This window comes from Stigmatopora argus, chromosome 13, assembly GCF_051989625.1.
Source record: "Stigmatopora argus isolate UIUO_Sarg chromosome 13, RoL_Sarg_1.0, whole genome shotgun sequence".
Classification (NCBI taxonomy): Eukaryota; Metazoa; Chordata; class Actinopteri; order Syngnathiformes; family Syngnathidae; genus Stigmatopora; species Stigmatopora argus.
This window is the reverse complement of record NC_135399.1, coordinates 14,328,930-14,351,235: the sequence shown is the minus strand read 5'-3', so window position 1 is coordinate 14,351,235 and position 22,306 is coordinate 14,328,930. Positions and strand designations below refer to the sequence as shown.

At 40.8% G+C, this 22,306-nt stretch overlaps 1 protein-coding gene across 5 annotated transcripts in view; it reads left to right on the top strand.

Annotated features, from left to right (window-relative positions):
- The window catches only part of dachd (dachshund d), a 104,582-nt gene extending 82,561 nt beyond the window's left edge, over window positions 1–22,021 (top strand). For 3 of the 5 annotated variants that reach the window (XM_077617214.1, XM_077617211.1, XM_077617213.1), the window contains exons 7-11: window positions 13,924–14,081; window positions 14,311–14,458; window positions 15,379–15,522; window positions 15,834–15,902; window positions 19,961–22,021. In XM_077617214.1, the coding sequence (XP_077473340.1) occupies window positions 13,924–14,081; window positions 14,311–14,458; window positions 15,379–15,522; window positions 15,834–15,902; window positions 19,961–19,998 (557 nt within the window). In that variant the 3' untranslated portion in view covers window positions 19,999–22,021. The remainder of the gene's footprint in view (window positions 1–13,923; window positions 14,082–14,310; window positions 14,459–15,378; window positions 15,523–15,833; window positions 15,903–19,960) is intronic. The other 2 variants (XM_077617212.1, XM_077617215.1) reach the window with 1 other exon arrangement.
- Window positions 22,022–22,306: the final 285 nt, after the last annotated feature.

Genomic DNA, 22,306 nt, shown 5'->3' with positions numbered 1-22,306 from the left:
ATGCGCTCACGTCAAGGTTAATACAGTTTGGTTTGGATTTGGTCAGCAAACAAAGAACATAACATCCATAAAATCTGAAAAAAATTCCAACATTGCGACCAGGTGAACCTCACATATTTACACAGTCACATTTGTCGATTCCTGATATGTCTCCAGACTTTATTAGGATTCAGCCCTCTTCTGGGGTCTTGCACTGGGGAGAAAAAAATATTTATTTATCTGGTTTTTTTTCATAAAGTAACCTATTAATGCAGAGGAGTGCAACCAAATTAGTTAGCAATTTGCTGAGCATGAATTAATGAAGAGAGCTCCTCGCCGCTCGCACAGTTGTAATTTTCATAATAACCCCGGAACCTTTTATTTGGCAGCTTGTTTCGTTTTTTCGTTTGAAGGTTTTCATTAGTCTAATGAGGACTGCGCAAGGGCGAGCAGTCAGCACAATTTACATGAGGAAGCTATCATAATAAATGAGGCAATTTGAATAACATGCGCAGGTTTATGCGGCGAGATAAGAGAGATGGTCGCCGCCGCCGTCCGTTACATTAAGAACTAACTAATAACCAAAGTAATTCCAATAAAAGCTTTAAGCGAAGAAAATAAAATTAATGACAGCTATAGTGAACTGTAACGATATGACACACGATGCGTTCCGTGAATAAAATAAACCATTGTTCAGGAGGCTTTGTTTATGACCGCCTTTTTAATTAGGCGCCGTTTGTCACCTCGGTTTGTTTAGAGGTAGCATTTCCGTAGTTTAATGATATCGCCCCTTCTTGTTTGATCTTTGCCAACCTGGCCGAGCGTTCAATTAATCTCGCGCACAGCGGGAAAGCTGGAGAAGGGACGCCGTTTAAATGAGATTCCGGAAGAGATGCGGGAATGGCATTTCTTGTGGTTGTCGTTGTCAGGCTTTTTCCTAAAGTCGGGTCACCCAGTTGGTCAGACGATCATTCTGTCAACTGATTTTCAGTCGGAAAACACAAGATTGACGTAAAAAAAAACACTCGAATTCTGCTAGTGTCTCGGTTAGTGCTACAGTAACAGAACAGAACACTACAGAAATAAATAAATTCAATAAATAATCCAATCTACGGCAAAAGTGTAGTGTCTAAACCTCTTCAGATACGTTTTGAGTGTTCTAGAAGTCATGAGCTCCGTCACCAGAACAATGCACTTCTTGCCCTTGGAGGGTCCCTCCCAGGCGTGACCGGACGTTTGGTCCACCGGACGTTTGGTCGCCGGACGTTTGGTCGCCCGGACGTTTGGTCGCCCGGACGTTTGGTCGCCGGACGTTTGGTCGCCGGACGTTTGGTCGCCCGGACGTTTGGTCGCCCGGACGTTTGGTCGCCCGGACGTTTGGTCGCCGGACGTTTGGTCGCCGGACGTTTGGTCGCCCGGACGTTTGGTCGCCCGGACGTTTGGTCACCCGGACGTTTGGTCGCCCGGACGTTTGGTCGCCCGGACGTTTGGTCGCCCGGACGTTTGGTCGCCCGGACGTTTGGTCGCCGGATGTTTGGTCGCCCGGGTGAATATAATTTTGAGAGCTGGTTTCAACAGTAGATATTTAGATATTAAACTCTCTCTCATGAATATAATTTTGAGAGCTGGTTCCAACAGTAAACTGTTGTCAAACGTCCGGGCGACCAAACGTCCGGCGACCAAACGTCCGGCGACCAAACGTCCGGGCGACCAAACGTCTGGGCGACCAAACGTCCGGGCGACCAAACGTCCGGGCGACCAAACGTCCGGGCGACCAAACGTCCGAGTACCTCTCCCAGGAGTCGTAAAAACGGACAATGTTGGGATGTTGAAGTCCCTTTAACATTCCCGATGCTTCCTTAAAGCGCTGCCGCTCGGTCTTGGACAGTTTTCGGTCCTGCAACTCACATCATCAAAAAAATCCTGCAACCCTTGGTGGAATAATTTGGAGACCCTTGCGTTCTATCAACCCATGTCGCCCCTCGAGGACTTGTTCGGACGCCGCTCGCCCGAACGTTATCTTTGGCCGTGTGACGAAAATCCGTGCGAATGTCGGATTCCTTCCGTTTTCCTGACGTTCCATATTTTAGCGAGGCCTCGGCGCATTTCCGCTCGGGCTGAGGAAAGCGCTTGTTCATTTGCAGTGAAGGGTAACATGAAACAGGCCCCAGCCTCCTGATGGACAGGCAGATTTCACCTTCGCCAGTGAATGATAATGCATTATTAAATTTGCCTCTCTACTCACTAGATACACTTAGCTGACCACAGCATATTTATCTCCCCATCCGACGCTCCCCGTCTTGGCAGGAGAGAGCATTCTGTCACTTTTGAGGCATTTCAAAGATTAAAAAGAAGCTCTCTCTTTTCAACGGTCCCTAAAAGCATCACCCCCCCAACCGCTGCCGCCGCCCACCTGAGTGAAATGTGATTAGCGGGGAGATGGTGTCACGCGATGGAACATTCATGAGCGGGAGAACAAATATCCAAATGAACTCCGGCGTCCCCGCTCTTGCACCATCAGCATTTCCGCTCACGTGGCGCGAGGGGAAATTTGATTGATCCTCTATTGAATTATTTTTTTTTACCGGCGCTCTTTCATTTCGACGGCACGTACCGACAAGTTGTTTGATCACAAAGCGTTATTGTCTGCCAAGTCACATTTCAGCGGCTATGATGGCTAATGATCTTGCCTCCTCGGACTAAAAGAAAAAAAAGTCAGGTAGTCAGCACCCCGTTTGAAGCTGCTGGCGCCAAGGACACTGCGAGGACCCAAAACAGCGCACAGCATTAAAGTTAGCGCCGAAGAAACGAAAGAGCTGAGCAAACTTTTAATGATAGACATAACATGATTGTCAGAGAAGTAGAGAGTATGCCTTGGGATCAAAAAATAGGAGTATAAAAGAAAAAAATAATAATCACACTTTAGATTCGGATATAAAGAATGCACAATCGATTACAAGGGGTGTCCAAACTTTTTCTCCAAAAAGTCAAAGACACAATTTGAAATCCACTTTTATTTGTTATCCAGAATAACAATTGAATTGGGTAAAAAAAAAAAATGGCTATTTTTTAAATAGTTTGGATACCGTGCAGAATCAGGATTCGAACCAAAGACCGCTCAACTCTAAGACCGATATTTTCATTTTTTTTCACAAATGAAAGTCGTTCCCTGGTGGTCATTCAAAATTTTGCAATCCAACAAACTTGAACTTTCACTGTCAAAGCAGAATTCATTTCAGTACAAATTACGTACCTTAATATCTGCATTTTTTGACTGAAATACTTTACCTTTTTTAAAGAAGGTTTAAAAATAAAGCTGCTATTGATGCACGATATCTAAACTGTCAATGGTGACAGTTTATTTTCATGTTTTAACAAGCAAACCAGTATTAATTAACAAGTCTTTCACCCCTGTTTTGGACCTCTGAGAGAATAGCAATTAATTTTTTTCATTGGCAGTCATGCAGCTCTCATCAAACTGTTGTCGACGTCTTTTAAAAAACTATTCTAATTGTTATCCTCCCTCCCCGAGAAGCCACAAGGTGAGTTTTACATATCTGAGCATCTGCTATTATGCAGATCGGGCATTCCACTCCCATCCCGACGCCCTTGGACAACAGCATTAAGCAATTATGAACATTATGTACAATGCGGGAAAATTTGTGATTCAAAACAATACATCTCTTCGTGTCGAGGACTTTTGCGGACACATAAGGTTGACCCTGAATATGTATTTCTGTACTTTTGGAGACGTTCTCGCTAGGATGGGGGGGTCTTTTTGTATAATTTCATGTAAACAGCAATTAAGGGACGGCGCCGACACGCTGAGGCCGGCCGGCCGGCCCAGGTAAACAGCGAGCGGCCATATTCGCTCGCGGCGCTTTCGGCCTGTTTACAGACTGGCGAACGGCGCTCGTAAAAAAAAATAAAAAATAGCGGCGATAGGTGGCCACTCTTATCGTCTGGCGGTCCGCTCGATAGCCGACTTGAGGACAATGCGAGTCAAACCTCTAAATTTTCACTCTACCATAATTACACGGCTATTCTGCGGCTTTTATATCCTTCCGCCGCCAAAGTAAATCATTGCTAATAAAGAGGAGGAGAATCGAGGGCGGGTGGTGGAAAAAGTGCTTCAGGACTAATTTCCTTCACTCCCTCCCTTTCTGTTTTTTTTTTTTTCTTTTTTTGTTCATGAAAGCGTTTTTCCTCAGTATTCCAGTCACCTTGACTTTGCAGCTGCCGCCTTATGGAGTGTGTTGCTTATCCAGTCTAACCCCGGTCTGTCAATTAGGTGTTTGAAAATTAATCTCTTTAGCTGCAAATACCATGCCAGCTTTTCTTCAGCGTCTGCAAATGAAGTGTTATTAATTCGCGCCAGCAAAGCCGGTGTTATGAATAATGTTATCAAAACAGATTTCCGCGCGTTTAACACGTCGCCGCGATTAAAGGAGCCCCTTAAGTATTTTTATAACTGTGAAACGACTAATGGATTTGCATCCGTCTTTGCAAAGTGTCGCTATAAGCCAGTCCTTTTCAAGTCCCCACTTCTTCTTCTTCTTTGCATTCGTTTTGTTCGCGTTTTTTTATCATCGCCGTTAAAAAGCAAGCCAAGTAGAGTACAAGCCTGGATTAGTGCCAGCAGAGCTTCTCCCAGCGGATTCCAAAACCAGGCAAAAGGCATGTCGAAGATAAGGTAGTTAACGGGAGGCTATCTGTCCCAATACAAAAACCAATGCTTGTTCCGGGTTTTTTTAACGCCATTTACGAGAGATTTGACTCTCATGTTCGCAGTTTTATGACAATTTGCCTGGTAAAACGCACGCAAATTAATCCCCCGGGCGTGTCACATGTAGGACATGGATACTGCATGTAGGTGTAATGTAGTAAAAGCTCGAAAGTCAGACTTGAGTGTCAACCGATTTAGGTTATAGTTGTTTTTTTTACTGGATATGAGCTGCGATAACTGGAAGCATCCGCAGATCTAACAGGATACGATGGGTGGATTTGCTACAGCACCTGTGTCAAAGTGGCGGCCCGGGGGCCAAATCTGGCCCGCTGCATCATTTTGTTTGGCCCGGGAAAGTAAATCATGAGTGCTGACTTTCTGTTTTAGGATCAAATTAAAATGAAGAGTATAGATGTATATTACATTTCCTGATTTTCCCCCTTTTAAATCAATAATTGTAATTTTGTAATGATTTTTTTTCTGTTTTTAGATCAAAAATCATTTTGTAAAATCTAAATATATTAAAAAAATATAAAATAAACATTGTTTTAGATCTATAAAAAACGGAATATTCTCGGCTTTTAATCCATTTATAAAAAAAATAATCTAAATATTATATCTGAAATGGTCCGGCCCACGTGAAATCAAGTTGACGTTAAAGCGGCTCGCGAACCAACCCGAGTCTGACACCCCTGTGCTACAGTATATTTAAAAATAGAAAGCCAAACACACCTGAGTTTGTACAATTAGAAAATTCTGTAAGATATTATTCTGCAAATCATGAACCCTCAATTTTTGGTGAAAGATTAAACAGTTTTTTGAAGCTGAATTTTTCTTTCCAGTTATGAACGAAAAAAAATAGTAGTTTGGGTTGTGGGAAGTTGTGATTTAATACAGTTGTGAAATAGTTCCTGTGTAACAATATCGCATGAGATTTAAGTGAACATGCTTCAGTGACATTTTACATTGAAACATAACGAGCACGACGAAAAACTTATTTCGAGAAACCTGACATTTACACACGATTTCCGTTCCCATTTCTCGCTTGGTGATTCCCACCCATGCGCAATGACGGAATATGTACGGGTCATCTTTCGCCCGGTACGCCCAGCGTTCCCCAGTCACCTACTGCGCTAAGCTGCGCGAGGAGGCCTTCTAATGAATTCATAAATGCCAAACAAAAGGCAAAGTAAACAAAGGGTGAGGAATAAATGGCTGGATGATTAGTGGGTCACGCAGAGATTAGCGGCGTGTACAGTACAAATGATCCCCCTCGGAAATGGGAACGAGTCAGGCAAAATGGCCAATCAATTTTAATCTCTCTTATTCTTGTGTCAATAAACGGCCGGCCGCAATCTAAATCACTGCTTCAATAAACTGCGGAATGTTGTTGCTAGCTCGACCTCAGACTGCAATACAAATACTGTCATTCTTCGTTCCGTTTTGTTTTCGTGTGATCTTCCAGACAGTTACGGATCGTGGCAAAAAAACGTTTTTCGCTAACTTCTCCCACCCTTTATGGAGGGTAGCTTTAAGAGCACGTCGGAAAAGACGGAAACAAAAACTCCTGGATGCTTTTACGCAGTCATCACAGTCGGCCGAGCCCGTAATCCTCGTAGGGCCCATAATGACACAGCCCCCTGCATTTATTACACGGCGGATAGGGGGGAGGCAAAATGCTGACTTTGAACAAATGAACACTCTGACCTTTATGCAATAAATATGACACGGGCGGCGTAAAAAGACGAGCCATCTTCCTCCCAAATGGAAGCAAATGCAGATCCCTCGTTGCCTTTTCTTTTCTTGCTCGCACGCCGTCGCGTTTAAATTCCGAGCGGGCGAACGATGAAACATGCTTGTATTCGCTGACTTTAAATGCGCGCACTAAAGTTCAATTTGTAGCTCATAATCTGCTCTTATTAGTAGCGCCACACCTCATATACACTGCGGAACACGAGGGTGGATCATCGACTGTACGCCGGCGTTCATGCATGATTAGATTCTTTAAGTTGATTCTAATTGGGCCTTCTCCTGCCACTTAACACTATAATGGGCGTTATGCGTGCATGCAAATGAAGTGATGAGAGCTTGTCTTTTGCTTCTCATTTCCTATTGTCAATATAGGAATAAAGTCACTGCCTCGGAGAGACTTTCGCACAAAACTCACGTAAATGCATGTACGGCATTCAATATTCCGGTCGGTGTCGGTATTGCGCCCTCAAACGCAACCATGATGACTAGCGCTGAAGGGGTTAATCGATTACATCGAGTCTTTCCGTTGAAAAAAGTTTCAATTCAATTTGGCCACTTCGATTATTTGTTTAATTGGCGTTGACGTGGTTTGTTTTGAAAGTGTTGGACTTGGTATTATAAATTTGGGAGGAAACACTGCCCTCTGTTGGAAGCAACCAATAGGACATAAGTCATCGAGCATGGGTAGAGATTTGAGACTCCCTGTGTAATGCAAAACAATCTAAAACAACGATGATCTCATTTATATCCATTTTTAATAAGTGGATTACTTTTAAGGGCAAAGAAGTGCACGACTTTTGTGAGGATAAGCGGTTCAGAAAATGATGAATCACTTTTTTTCCCCCAAATTCCTGTTTATTTGGACATATAGCCCGAGTTAGTGCCTTTTGTTTCATCCCCGACGCAGAAGGATTTATAGTTCTTTGCATCGGTGTGTCTTTCTTCACCAAGACACGATCCAATGTATTATTAGGGTAAAACCAATGGAGTCGTCACTTTAAGAATGCGCTGAGACAAAAAGCAGGGGAGACTACAGACAGGGAGGGAGGGAGGCAACAGCGGGAATCTGTTAGTAATGGAAAGGCGCGGCCATAGGGCAGTTGAGATTTAATGATTTCCAACGAGAAAAATATGAGGGTGTCACTCTCCAAAAAGTCACGCTAAATGTCAACATTTTTAAGGTTGGGCCGCCGCTAATTTAATGCCCGTGCACAGTAATGTTTTGGAGAGCGTTTAGGATAACACGGCCCACTGGCTAACCTGTTCATCCCGCTCACCTTGTCTCCAAATGGCTTTTTTTGCAGCCAGCGATTTCATCTGCAAGCGACGGGAGGGAAAACAAATAACAAAAGAAAAAACAAGGCTTCTTGATTGTCACGCCGCGATAAGAGAGCGGGTGCCAAATGTTACCTGTTAATCGAGCCCGATCCCGAACGGGGGCCCTTGACTTTGTCCCCCAGCGGGGATGGAGCAAAGTCTCATTTTCGTCTCTCCGTGATGAAAAGGAAATTAGCTTCAATGTGATGAGGCCACATTAGCGCGCCTGTGTATTGCCTTTGCTTAATGACCGTGTTTGCATTTTTTTCACACGCATCCATCAGCATGTTTACTTTGTTCACTTTGCCAGCGAAGCAGAACTTTCTCAGCTCGACAACTAATCTCGAAATTTGGGTTCCGTCAGGACAACTCGGAGTCTTCTTGGTAAAAGTCATGTAATATCGAGGCGTAACTCTTGTCTAGGCTCCGCCTTTCCTAAGAAAAAAAGGTCTTCTGTTTTTAAGAAGAGATGCGAGGAAATGCCTTAGAACACCTGTGTCAAAGTGGCGGCCCGGGGGCCAAGTCTGGCCCGCCGCATCATTTTGTGTGGCCCGGGAAAGTAAATCATGAGTGCCGACTTTCTGTTTTAGGATGAAATTAAAATGAAGAGTATAGATGTATATGAAATTTCCTGATTTTCCCCCTTTTAAATCAATAATTGTAATTTTTTAACCAATTTTTCTGTGTTTTTAGTTCAAAAATCATTTTGTGTGGCCAGGGAAAGTAAATCATGAGTGCCGACTTTCTGTTTTAGGATGAAATTAAAATGAAGAGTATAGATGTATATCAAATTTCCTGATTTTCCCCCTTTTAAATCAATAATTGTAATTTTTTAATCAATTTTTTCTGTGTTTTAGTTCAAAAATCATTTTGGAAAATCTAAAAATATATTTTAAAAAGCTAAAATAAACATTGTTTTAGATCTATAAAAAACTGAATATTCAGGGCTTTTAATCCAGTTCTTTTAATCCATTTATATAAAAAAAAATCTAAATATTATATCTAAAATGGTCCGACCCACGAGAAATCAAGTTGACGTTAAAGCGGCCCGCGAACCAACCCGAGTCTGGCACCCTTGTCTTAGAATGGGGGTGTGACAATTTAGTGAAATTGTGATATATCGTAATAATAATCGATATGCTCCCCTTAAGAATTGATAGATCACTTTAAACAGGTGCCACTCTTTAAAAAATGGGAAAAAAATCTTGTTATCATGACTGACTATGGTATTTTCTGGACTATAAGTGGCTTTTTTTCCATAGTTTGGCCAGTCCTGCAACTAATATTCAAGTGCGACTTATATAGATATATTTCTTCTCTTTGACCACAGAAAACAGTTTTTTTTACTATAGTTATCCAAAAAACGGTACACATTATTTTTACTCTAATGTAATTTCTCCGTGGCATCGGCCCAGTACGTCGACTACTATTCAGTCCGAAACAAAAGTGCTACTCGGCGAACATACTTGAGCATAATGTAAAGCAAACAATATTGCACATCTCCATCCATTTAGACGGGTCAGCCATTCCAGTCTACTTAGCCTGAAAGACGCTTTCAAGCGCAGACAGCGATTGCAAGATAAGCAAGCCTCATGTTTTTTTTAAGTGCTCAAATTGCACATAACGTTAACATTCGCCAGAGCAGACGCATGATTCCCTTTGACAAGATTTTCCAAATCCATTGCTTTTAAGTGCAGGTGAAATCAGCGCCCCGTCCGCCGCTAATGGCTGTCCGAGCGGTCATAACTGGTCCATTTGAAGTAGGAGGCTTCTGGTGCTAAGCAAATCCAATGTAATTGTGCAGCGTCTGCGCCGACAAGCCGACGCTTTTTTCCCCTTTCTTTTCTTTTTTTTTTTTTAGCTTCTCCTGCTGGGAGTAGCGGCGCTCACAAGGACAAAAGCTTCACCTGTCAATATATCATTCTGACTGGCCCGGCCCAGTGTACCTTTGCCCTATCCCTCTCCCTTGCGCTTGTCACTATTTCAATCATTCTGTTGGTGTGTGCCGCTGCCGCCGCCATCTACGCATCCATCTCCTCTGCCTTTTTCGCTATCTTTCTCGACCCCTTCTTTCTCTTTGTCTCTCTTTTCTCCGCACCCTCTCCCCACTTCAACACTGTCCTGAGGGAGTCGCTTTCAAACACGGGAACCAGAAAACATATGGCGCGTTTTTTCAACTCCCAAGGTCAATTACGGCTATTTATCCCGAGATTGCGGCTAAATTTCACAAGATTTTCCTCCTCTGGCTTTGCCGCAGATTGTGATGTATCTGTCAATAAGAAAAAAAAGAGTGTTAATGCATATTTTTTGCTTAGTGTCAATATTTGTTGTCGTTGGGCGATTCGTCAATACGTGACATTTGATATATTTACCTCTACTTATGAAATTAATGTGTTTGGGAAGTGGTTTTGATACTTTAATATTGTGTACACTATTTTTGGGACTATAAGTTGCACCTGAATTTAAGTCGCCAAAAAATGCACAATGAAAAGGCAAAAAAATAATATGCTATACAACATATGTTAAATTAATTGGAAAATAAGGAACGACAGTCAAGATAAGAATCTTAAGAAGTTACATATTACCATTTTTTTTTATATCTAGAATAAAAACAGAATAACAAACTGTTGACGGTCAGGTGAAAATAATAAAAAAACATAAGTCCCACTTGCGTATAGGTCCAGGCCCAGCCAAACGCAAAAAAAAAAAAATTAGACTTATAGTCCGGAAAATACAATACAAAAAATTCAAGTGATATAAGAAACAAGTATTGAGCAACTTTTTTTAAATTAAATTATCCATCATTTCTTCCCCAAGTTGGTTAGCCTATGTGGAGATTTCCTCTAACTAACTCCATAGCTACCCGGGATAGGCTCCAGCACCCCCACGACCCTTATGACGAAAAACGTCATGGAAGATGAATGAATACAATTCAAAATAACTGACCGAATTAATTTATTTTTTCCCCATTTGTTTTAATTCAGTCCAAAAGTCCCACTTTCAACTAAATGTAAATTGGCCAAAAGCCTTCATCCGTCCAAGCGATTCATATTTATACATGCATTATATATTTTTTGTATGTATTTATAGTCAAGTCACTGCCTGGCCTGGTGTTTTAGCAGCACAACAGTGGAGGAGTGAGAAAATTAAGCGGATAGGTAATTCATCACTGCTCGCGTGCTGTCAAGGACTCCCTTTGCAGCTATTCAAAGCAGCAAGATGGAGAAAGGAGGGAGTTATGGAGGCTGCGGCTTTTTAAATGACGCCGTTTCCTTCACAATGCATTGTATTTACGGCGTCCTCCTTTTTATTTGCGGCTTCTATTATCCCGCCAAACACTCGCGCGTCAAACATTATTGGTGACGGAACAGGGTAGGACGGCCGGGGGCCGTCGGGGTGACCTGCCGCTCTTCCCGGACGCTATTTGATGGGCACGGGCCTGGACGCGGATGCCGCCGTCCATCCCAGCTGCTCTTGGCATCCTCGTTGAAATATCACCTGGAAGCAGAGCGCTCTGTTCCAGATTCGGCTCGCTGTAATTAAGTCAAAGACCGCGCTCATCAAGCCGTTGTGAGGAATAAACACGCCTCCGCGTGCCAGAGTAGACGTCCAAGAAGCGTGCGTGGAATCGAAGATGTGTTCGGCTAGGCTACAAAAACAACTTTAATTCCTGTTTTTGATTTGCCCAATTTTTTTTTTTAAATCATCTCCTGGAGGAAATGTTACCTGACGAGCGGTACGCACGCACGTCGGAATCTGTCGAACAAAACGCGCCGTTTGCTTTTCCCGCCGCGCCGCGGCTTGTTTCCCCTTCGCAACAAAGCCATCAAATATTCTCTGTGATCCAACATTGTGTCGACGGAAGCCCGACGCCGGAGTTTGTTAAAGCAATGATTTACGATTAATGCCAGCTTGGAATAAGGACGACAAAGTGCCGCCGGTACGAATCAATTACGAAGCCGGCTCTCCCAGAGGTCTGCTAACGTCCCTCCTTGACATGGTGATTTCATCGGGGGTGGGCGACATCTATATCAACCTGAGCGCTGGCCAACTCGCAGCGTTTTCATCTTTCATTAGGTGTTTTATGGAGATGAAATGGCGCTTTCATCCTACTCTAAAGGCGTTTATTTCGCACATTGTGCCGGATGGAAATCATCGCTGAAAATGAACAAAATGGCCTCTCAGACATGTCCATAGTTTCTTGTTTAGGCCTTTTTTTGCGTCCTGTACTTGTTAAGCTTGTTGCGATATGCAATCGTCAAGTTAATCGCTCAGTAAATTCAAATGAGGTTGGTCATTTTTCCAGACCTCAATTTATCGTCTCGTACGTGCATTTAGACGTGCACTACGTATAGAACTTGATCAAATATGAGACTCCAGTTCCTTTCGCGGATGTTTACCAGTCATCATCACTACATGGAATTTCAGATGTACAAAATAAGAAAATACATTGCACGACGTTTGCATTAGTGAACATTTCAAAACAAAAAAACGCCACGTTCAACCTCAATGCAGATGTCTGCAGTTGCTCTCACATTTTACAGATTGGACTTTAAGATAGCTCTTAAATGACACTTAAAAATTCGATTTAAATTTTCTAACAAGCTGACTGTTATTTTAAATCAAATCAACACTTTTGATAGGCTCTAGTTGGCAAAAAAAAGTTGTTTTTGAGGGTCTTTTTTGGTCTTGTTTAACTGTCAACAGTCAGTAATTGGCTTTCAGATTAATCTAATCTTTATATTTCCAATTGCTATGTTTTTCTATGCTTAAACACATTATACTGATGTCTTGTCGTGTGCATCCCCAAAAAATCCATTGTTTACTGACAGCAAAGCACTCCGTTTATTGTTTTCTAGGATCTCTCGAGTAGAGTAGCATCATTTATATGTATAAAAATGCATAAATTCTAGGAAACTGCTCAGTGTAAAGTAAAATATGTCCATCCTATCGCTAAAGTGAGACAAAGCAACTTTCTATTAGAAAGTGGCAACCTTATTATCCGAATGAGGTGGCATTATGAACCCATTTTAATCCATTAGGCAAACATCCATTGCAATTAATCACACAGAGTGAACATCTTTCCCAAGGAATAAAAGCCGAAAGGTTGTTTATTCCCTGCACGGACTTTCCACATCTTCTCTGCATCGAAAGGTAGACTCCAAATCCAAATTAGCAGCCTAAACCACGAATCCTAACACTTGATTTTTTTTGGCGCCCGACATGTTTCCAGGGCATTTTGCAGATGCTGGAAATAATCTCCAATGTTTTTGCTCAATCTGCTCTGAGGATGGGCGAAATAAATACTTTAAACTAATTAATGTAGCGCCAGCTGTTCCCGGCTCTTGGCTGGCATCGCTTGAATGTTGATGGGGGAAGGTGGACAGGGGGGGAAGAGGGGTACTCTTTGTGGACCATTTCTTTTCCGTCACACAAATCAACACTAAAATCTGCATCGTGATCTAGAACGACCAATTTTGGAGGCATTTTAATGTTCCTTATTAACTCCTTGGCTGCCATTGAGGGCGCCATTTTGTCAGCAGGGGGTGAATGAATGAATTTGATTGCGGATAGGGGAGCAAAGTGCGCAAACTTGATCACACGACTCACAAATGTCTGGTTTTGTTGAAAAAAATGAATGCGTTTAATGTACGCAAAGTGCCCGTCATGCAGAACGAGCCCCTAGTGGGCCACTTTCAGCCCACGGGCCGTACGTTTGATACCGTCGGATTATAGCAACCTTCTCGGCGCGCCGACGTTGCCTCCCGTACTCCTCTGAGGCCGGACGACAGATGGCGAGCATTTCGTGGTGTCGAGCGCGCAACGACGTCACTGTCGGTTTGACGGACAAGCGAGCACAAAGGAAAGCGCCGGCCTCACGGGGGCCGACGCGGGCGGGCCTATTTGGGATTTTCTTGTACACGTGACATCTCTTAAATGGGGGAAGCTGGGATTTATGTCCATCTTGATGGTGTTTAGCGCCCACTCTGGAATGCTGAGGAAAAGCAATACAAAGAAATTTCACAGGGGCCATTGGAGTGTATTTTGCATCTTTTATTTGACTTGGTTTTTTTAATCTCATCAGGGTAAAAGGATATAGAAACATGTATGTAAAGATGGATGAGTACAAGTACTTAACATTGAAACAGTTTTGTTTGCAGATGATAACCTGATGTGCACGCCAATAGCGAGAGACAGCTACGAGCGTTTGTCGTTGGCAGGACCGACTCTCCCTCCCGGGTTCCCGTCGCCCTTCCTCTTTCCGGATGGCCTCTCATCAATAGAGACTCTCCTCACCAACATACAGGTAGTATTCATAACCGTTGTTTTTCAATGGATATTCATATTTTGGGCTGATCATTGGGATAGCAGGAGAAAAGTTAGCGTTCTTTGGTCCAGGCCAGAATAGATTGGACTTTTTTTCGCTTTGGTGCAGTTCCCTTTCACATTTGTAGTCCCAGAACTTGACCACAAACAAATAATCAACACAGATAATGCAGTCCGGTATGAGTTTTCAATATTGTGCGTTTCTGCAGGGCCTGCTGAAGGTGGCCATTGATAATGCGCGAGCTCAGGAGAAGCAGGTTCAGCTGGAGAAGACGGAGCTGAAGATGGAACTCTTTCGGGAGCGGGAAATGCGGGAAACTCTGGAAAAGCAACTGGCCATGGAACAGAAGAACAGAGGTAGCCAAATCCATCTTGAAGTAAAGTTTTGATGCACATATAGATGATTCACTGCTCCACTTGTGGACATACCCTTTAATTTACTGTATTTTTGGACTATAAGTCGCACCAGCCCAAAAATACACAATTTAGAGGAAAAAAATAGATATACGTTGCATTTTAGGGAGGGCAAACTTTTACTTGATCAGAAAACATAAACAAGTTTAAAGCAAGGGTGTCAGACTCGGGTTAGTTCACGGGCCGCGTTAACGTGAACTCGATTTCATGTGGGCTGGACCATTTTAGATATAATATTTCAATTTTTTTTTTTACAAATGGATTAAATGAACTGGATTAAAGGCCCTGAATATTCAGTTTTTTATAGATCTAAAACTAGCTTTTTTTATATAATTTTAGATTTTACAAAATGTATTTTGAACTAAAAACACAGAAAAAAATGATTAAAAAATTACAATTATTGATTTAAAAGGGGGAAAATCAGGAAATTTAATATACATCTATACTCTTCATTTTAATTTGATCCTAAAACAAAGTCAGCACTCATGATTTACTTTCTCGGGCCGCACAAAATGATGCGGCGGGCCAGATTTGGCCCCCGGGCCGCCACTTTGACACCTGTGCTTTAAAGTATAGTTAAAAGTAGAACATCAGGCTATATCGCCACATTTGCAGTTTTTGGATAACCCTAGCCTAAAAAAAACATGGCCAGAGAGGAAAAACACATGTATAAGTAACACTTGAGTATTTTTCGCAGGCTCAGCCAAACTATTTTTTAAAAAGTGCGACTTATATTCCAGAAACTACAGAAATCTGCCTTTCATCTAATTTCAGCACACTTAGATGACATATATCGTCCATGCACCATGTTTATTTCTTTCTTTTATTGGGGAACCCTAACCCCACCCCCCTCCCTCAATTAGCAATCATCCAGAAGCGTCTGAAGAAGGAGAAGAAGGCCAAGAGGAAACTGCAAGAAGCTCTGGAGTATGAATCCAAGAGGAGAGAGCAGGCAGAGCAGAACCTCAAGCAGCCTTCGCCCTCCGACAGCATCCGCTCTCTCAACGGTCAGTGGAAAAATAAATGCCTATACATATTAAGAGTTCAATGAAGTCAAGTCAGTGCACCTCTCTTAATTGCTCTGACGATCCATTTTTCCTTGATGAAAGGGAGAGATCATTTGAGCCAAGCCTTTATTTGTCTTACTTGGAGTACGACATCTCTTATGTTGGCTATCTGAGTTGCTGCCGGTTTTGCGAAATGTCTTTTTAAGGCAAAGTGACTCCACGCAGGAGATTAGTGGAGCAAAAACGGGTCTCCGAGGCCGGCCGGACGTCGGCTGGATGTTTAACGGCGCTGATTTCTTTTTCTCCCGCAGACGCGCTGACCCCTGAGATGGAGAGCGACCGCGGCAGCGGAAGAACAGATGCTGAAAGGACAATACAAGGTAGAAGGGCTCAGATGAGACTATAAATCTTTCTCGCCTTTTCTTCTTCTCGTCCTCTTTTACGCACCGGTTTTGTGTGCCTGCCGTCGGACCGCCGCCGTTCGCCATCTGGGCCGCCGTACTGGGTCAAGATCATCACTTCTCTTTAGAGACGGTGTAATGCCTTCAAGGAGGAAAAACCAGAATAGCTTTCAATAGAGGGGAGAAATATGCGGCCGTCAATATAGCTGAACGAAACCATTTTTTGTCCTGCAGGTCATGGTCACTATTTCAACACAAACAGCAACTAAAATAGAGCATTCAAGCTGCCCATTTAAGAATTAACAAACGTGTGTGTGTGTGCCATGTTTGCACTAGGATTTTTTTTCCCCCACGCACTAGTGCTGAAAAAAAAATTCGATAAATACATTGAGTTTTAATTCATTTGTTCTATGGATATATATTTTTTTAAATTAAATGTAGATATTGATATGAATATAGTGCATTTTAATTTTATTTTTTTATTTATTCAACAGAAATATTAACATCATATATTCATTCATTCCTTTTCCACAGCACACATCCTCACAAGGGTGCTGGAGCCTATCCCAGCCAACTATGGGCAGCCTTAATTGGTTGCCAGCCAATTGCAGGGCAACCTCATCGCATTACAAAAATATTTACCACAAGTCAATAAAAAGATAGCGATACCTGACTAACCTCATGTCAAATTCCTCTTTTGAAAGAAATGACATCTTTTTATCCATTCATCTTAGCTACTTCACAATTTCCGATTCATAAAGATTTCTACTACTACATTTCCATAAAAAATAACAAGATAAATCTTTTCTAAACTAACGAATGGCAGCTTCTTCATTTGCAACCTTGCCATCGGACAAACAAAAAACCAAACAAACAACAGAGACGAAACTTTATTGCAAACCGTCGCTTTCTGAATTGGTTTTAAATTTGTCCACACAGAGAAAAAATCAAATAAAACACAGGAAAAAATAAAAATTGCCTTGTATTCATCCTAGGAGCAAACAAATACAATGACACACAAAACAAACACGTAACCCTTTCACCTCCGCCAAGGGTAAAAACATCTCTGCGAACCAAAAAAAAGCCACCAAACGGTTGACTTGTTTGTGCTAGCTTTCTTTACAGAAGCAAGCGCGTTTGTTTACCTCTCAGGAAATACTAATGAGTCATAAAACCACCAAAAGCGTCGGAATCTCCCCTTTGGTAGCAATAAAAGAGGCAAAATCAATCCATTTTATGAATAAGCCTGGTGCATTTTTAATGCTTTGTTTGTTTGTTCGCCTCCAGGGCCAGGGGGGGTGGCATCGCACGCTCTTTTTGGGGAAGGGCGCGCAACGCCGATAACCTCAACGGGCTGTCTGCTATCCGTGTTTACGCACACGCAAGACATCACGCTAAAACAACCTCAATTATCATGCCGCAGACGTGTCGCTTTAAGTTGCCTGGGGGAGCGAGAAAGCGCCTCTAATCGGAGTTTCAGGCAGAAATTGTCCCCGTAGAACTAAAAGTTACTAAAGGTAATATTTGTGAAAAGGGCAAACTCGCCACCAAGCAATCGTGACTCCTTATTCGTGATAAAATATCATTTACTTAGCACTTTATGTTAAGATTCACGCACAACGTATTTACAAAGGTTAGGCACACGTTGAAGATTGTTTATTAAAAGTAAGGTTTCCAGTCGAGTTATTAACCTTTAGTCTTGCCGCTATGCAATTTGTAAAGGTTTTCTGAAATACAACGGCAAGTGACCTTAAAATGATTGCATTCCATATTTTCACCGCAAAATGCTGTGACGGAAAAGTATCATAATTAAACTATATCCTAATTAGTCCTTTCTCAGATGCCTTGGCCCCACCCACACACAAAAAATAAAATAAAATGATGTCACACCCAGATTGATTTCCATAACTTTACAGTCTGCTAGCATATAAGATTTATATTCTTCAATTATTTTCAGCACTAGAAAACTAGACATGATCCTAAATTCTGGTTGTGATGTCACAACCAGAATTGCAACAACAACAAAAAAGTGATCGTTGATTGTTGCCAAACCCCCCAGTCAAATTAGATTGAACACTTAATACTTAAAAATACATGATTATATTTTCAAAATGTCTTTTAATTTTATTTTATTTTTGTTCCTAGACGTGATCCTAAATTCTGGTTGTGATGTCACAACCAGAATTGCAACAACAACAAAAAAAAGTGATCGTTAATTGTTGCCAACCCCCCCAGTCAAACTAGATTGGACACTTAATACTTAAAAATACATGATTATATTTTCAAAATATCTTTTGATTTTATTCTACTTTTGTTCCTAGACGTGACCCTAAATTCTGGTTGTGATGTCACTACCGGAATTGCAACAACAACAAAAGAGTGACCCCCCAGTCAGACTAGATTGGACACTTAATACTTAAAAATACATGATTATATTTTCCAAATGTCTTTTGATTATATTTTATTTTTGTTCGGAGAACAAAAGTTTGCACACCCCTGCTTTAGAGTTCAAAAAAAAGAAGAAAAAAAACACTGAATGGTGAAACTTGCTCTTACGTCCACCTTAATAAACATGAATAAATAAATTCAAAATGAATTGATAAGGAATACACGGTGCGCTTTTGTGCTTTTTGTTCAATTAGTGAAGCATTTGTCTTCCACCCCGTGTCTCCTCCTGCGCTCCACTTTTCCAGCCCGGCTGTATAATTAACCTCCAATGGCAAACACACAAAAAAATGAGCTTGATAAATTACAGAGAGAGAGAGAAAATAAATAACTAAATAAAGGCAAAGGGGGAGAGCGGCCAATCAGCAGCCGACGTGTCGCTCGATTCTCCTAACTCGGGGACTCGAGGAGGAGGTGGCGGCTTGGGGGATAATGAGGGCGTCATTTTTAGCAAACTAATTATTTCTATTTGTCTTTTGTCACACTTCTCTAATTCTGCAAATATGAACACAGTCGGTGTTTATTAATTGCTTTTCGCTGTGTTTTGAACGGCTTCCAAAGCTCTTTTCGCCGCCATCTTGATGACATTCTGCTACTGCTTTAACGATTAAACAGTCGTTAAATTGACCCTGGGTGGCACGGTGCGGGGGTGGTTAGCGCGTCCGCCTCGCAGGTCTGAGATCAAGGGTTCTATTCCCCAAAAATTTAAATGAATGATCATACAAGCTATGTTTTTTTTAATGAATCCTTTGAATATGGAAGATTTTTTTTTTCGAGACGGGTCATTTTTTAACCACTTCTGCATGTAAAAATGAAATCCATAAATGTCACTGACGCAAAAGAAAGTGAGAGAGAAAAAAGGTCTAATTAATGAATCCCTTAATTGCCTTCATAAAATATTTGCATGGGCATAATTTGCATAATTTACATGTATTAATTAATCTTTCAAAGGTTTTTTTTATGCTGAGAGAGGTCGAAAAAAATCCCTTTGTTTTATTTAGCATTTAATGAAATATGTATACCCTTTAACAAACTTATTTTTTATATCTAAGAAGAAAAAAATCCTCTTTTATTGTGGTAATTTTGTAAACGCATTTTTGCGTACTTTTTTCAACATTTGCACATTTACAAAAAATCTAATAGCAAATGTTTAGCAGGATAATTAACTCATTAATTCTCGATGAGGGGAAAAAGGCCAGTTTTACTTCTATATATTTTTATTTAATTTTGTATTCTTTGGCTGGTGCGACTTATACTCAGGTGTGACTCAAAAATACGGTAAAACAAAATTGAGATTTTTCAAAAAAACCTAATTAGTGCATGAAAGAGTTATAGCAATAATTGTTAGAGGGTGTTCATGGCAAAAAATGCCCGATCCAGTTTGACTTGTATATATTTTTTATTCCATTTTGTATTCTTTGGCTGGTGCGACTTATACTCGGATGTGACACGAAAATACGGCAAGACACAATTGAGATTTTTTTTTAAAAATCATAATTTGTGCATGAAAGAATTATTGTTAGGTGTTCATGTCAGTAATGAGAGTTATCTTAAAGAACTTGGGGCTAATTTCGTACGTCTGTGTTTTCCAGACGGAAGACTCTTCCTGAAAACCGCAGTGATGTATTAATAGCGCCGACCGCAGAAACTTACTCGGAAGAAATCTGTTGGGAGAAAAGGTGATTTGAAAAAAGAAAGGAAACAAAAGATGGGAAGAAAGGATTGAAAAAGATTCTCCAGAGTCCATTTCCAGGGCAGTTTAGTTTGGGGACAACGAAGAGCTCCTCGCTGAAAGGAAATGCTGGAGGAACGAACGTGGGTCTGAAAGTAGGATAACAACAAGTTCTTCTCTCTCCGGGATTTGAGTTGAGCTGCGGTTTGTAGATGTTGAGCACAGTCAAATGTTGGTACCCATTCATCCAACCATAACACTGAAGATTTGGGTTTAATACCAATGACCACAATTTGCCCTTTTTTTGTATTTCAAATTTTTTGAAATGTGAAAAATCGCGGGGAGAAAAACGCGATGTTTTTCTTAGATGACAATACAATCAAGTTTCCTTTCTATCGCTGTCGTACATGCGTACAGTGGCGCAAATGTGGGTTTGATTAGTCGCCAATTGTTTAGGTTCTCCTACTTGAAATAGTCCCTCACTTATGAGAGATGAAATCACAAATCACATTTTATGATTTTTTTTGCTAAGAATGGTAAAAAAAACAAGTATTTGGTCAAATAACAATTCATAAAATGTCATTTTTTAAAAATAAAATATCTCTCAAAGTTAAATTATGGGCCTCTCAAATGTGGGTTTGATTAGCCGCCAATTGTTTAAGTTTTCCTACTTGAAATGATAGGAGAGACCTATCATTTTAATCAAATTAGTACCTTACTTATGAGAGACGAAATCAGAAATCACATTTTATGATTTTTTATTTAAAAAAAATGCAAAGAATGGTGAAAAACAAGTATTTGGTTAAATAACAATTCATAAAAAGTATTTTTTTTTTATGTTTATCTCTCATAATTGACCTATAATGAAAATTACGGGCCTCATCTTTTTAAATGGGAGAATTAAAACAATTATTGGCGAAGCAAATACATATTTTCCCCACTGTACAATGCTAAAAATGACAGGTCAACTGGAGCAGATTTATATAAGCGTGTGTATATAATGTCATGCAGTAGCGTTATTAGTCAAACAATACCACCGTACATATAAACTTTTTTTTTCTGTTGTATTCCTGAGCCATCATTCTTTCTTCTTAGCTGCCACTTTGTTGAGAAAAGCATGCAGGCATGATGTAAATGTTTGTCCTGGAATTATGATATTTAATAATAAATCCTATATTGTGACGAACAAAAACTTAGGGTTTTACTCACCACAAGAAAAAAAAAACGTTTCAAATTGAAGACTTTTCCTCTCATTACGCTTGTACTGTAATCTTTGTAAAAGAGGTGACCATTCTTGGATTTTTCTGTACATTGAAAAGGATTTTGAACCCTCAAAACCTTTTTTTTCCTTTTTTAAAAAAAAAGAAAGAAAAAGAAGTCACTCAAACCGTCATTGTGCCGCAAGTTCTCCTGGAAAAAGACTTTTTTTTCCACCATGATTTTCCTGGTGTCCAAACGAGTGAACTTTTGACCCTGAAAGACTTTTAAACGTGTGCATATTCTTATATAAAAAAGAAAAAAAATAACCCAACGTCACTTTTGAGCGTATTTGTTCCAATCAGACGAAAAAGGAAGCCTCTTGTGTGTGTGTTTTATCAAGAATAACATATATAGCTTCTTGTTTTTCTCTTGCAAAATCATCACTCCATTGTACTTCCAATAATCCACGCGGGCGCCAGATAGGGAACGCACCCACTTTTTTTTCCATGTATGTAAGGGGTGGGGGATTACCCCCCAAAACCTTCGGGTATGACGAAACCGTAGAAAATGACTGAGCATATTGTTCTTCTCTTTGTATAGCAGTGAAAGAAAATGTAAACAAATAATCTTTTTTTTTTCCTTTGGGAATCTTTCTGGGGTGAGGCCATGCACCTTTGACTTCCATGTGTGTTTTTTTTAGACTAATTGGCGACCCGGGTGTTATGTAAATGAGGGTGTGAACAAGCTGTCTGTAAATAAATTATTCCCTGTGTTCTTTCAAGTGTATGATGCTGATTGGCCGGAATGCACCGACCGACGACATGTTTCCTGTGTTTGAGTTTGCTTCTTTTCAGTATAACCTGCTGGTTTGGAAAGTTATCGACAAAACAGGTACAAAAATTGATTTTTTCTTTGATTATGATGCAAATTTAAGGCAATTTTTGGTTGACATGTTGTAGGGTGTTTGTTAAGGGACCGTTAAAGGCTCAGGGTTTTAGGAATTCTTTGTTAAATGAACCAAAAAAAGCTTTTAATACCATTTCAGTGTTGGGTAAAATGTTACAGA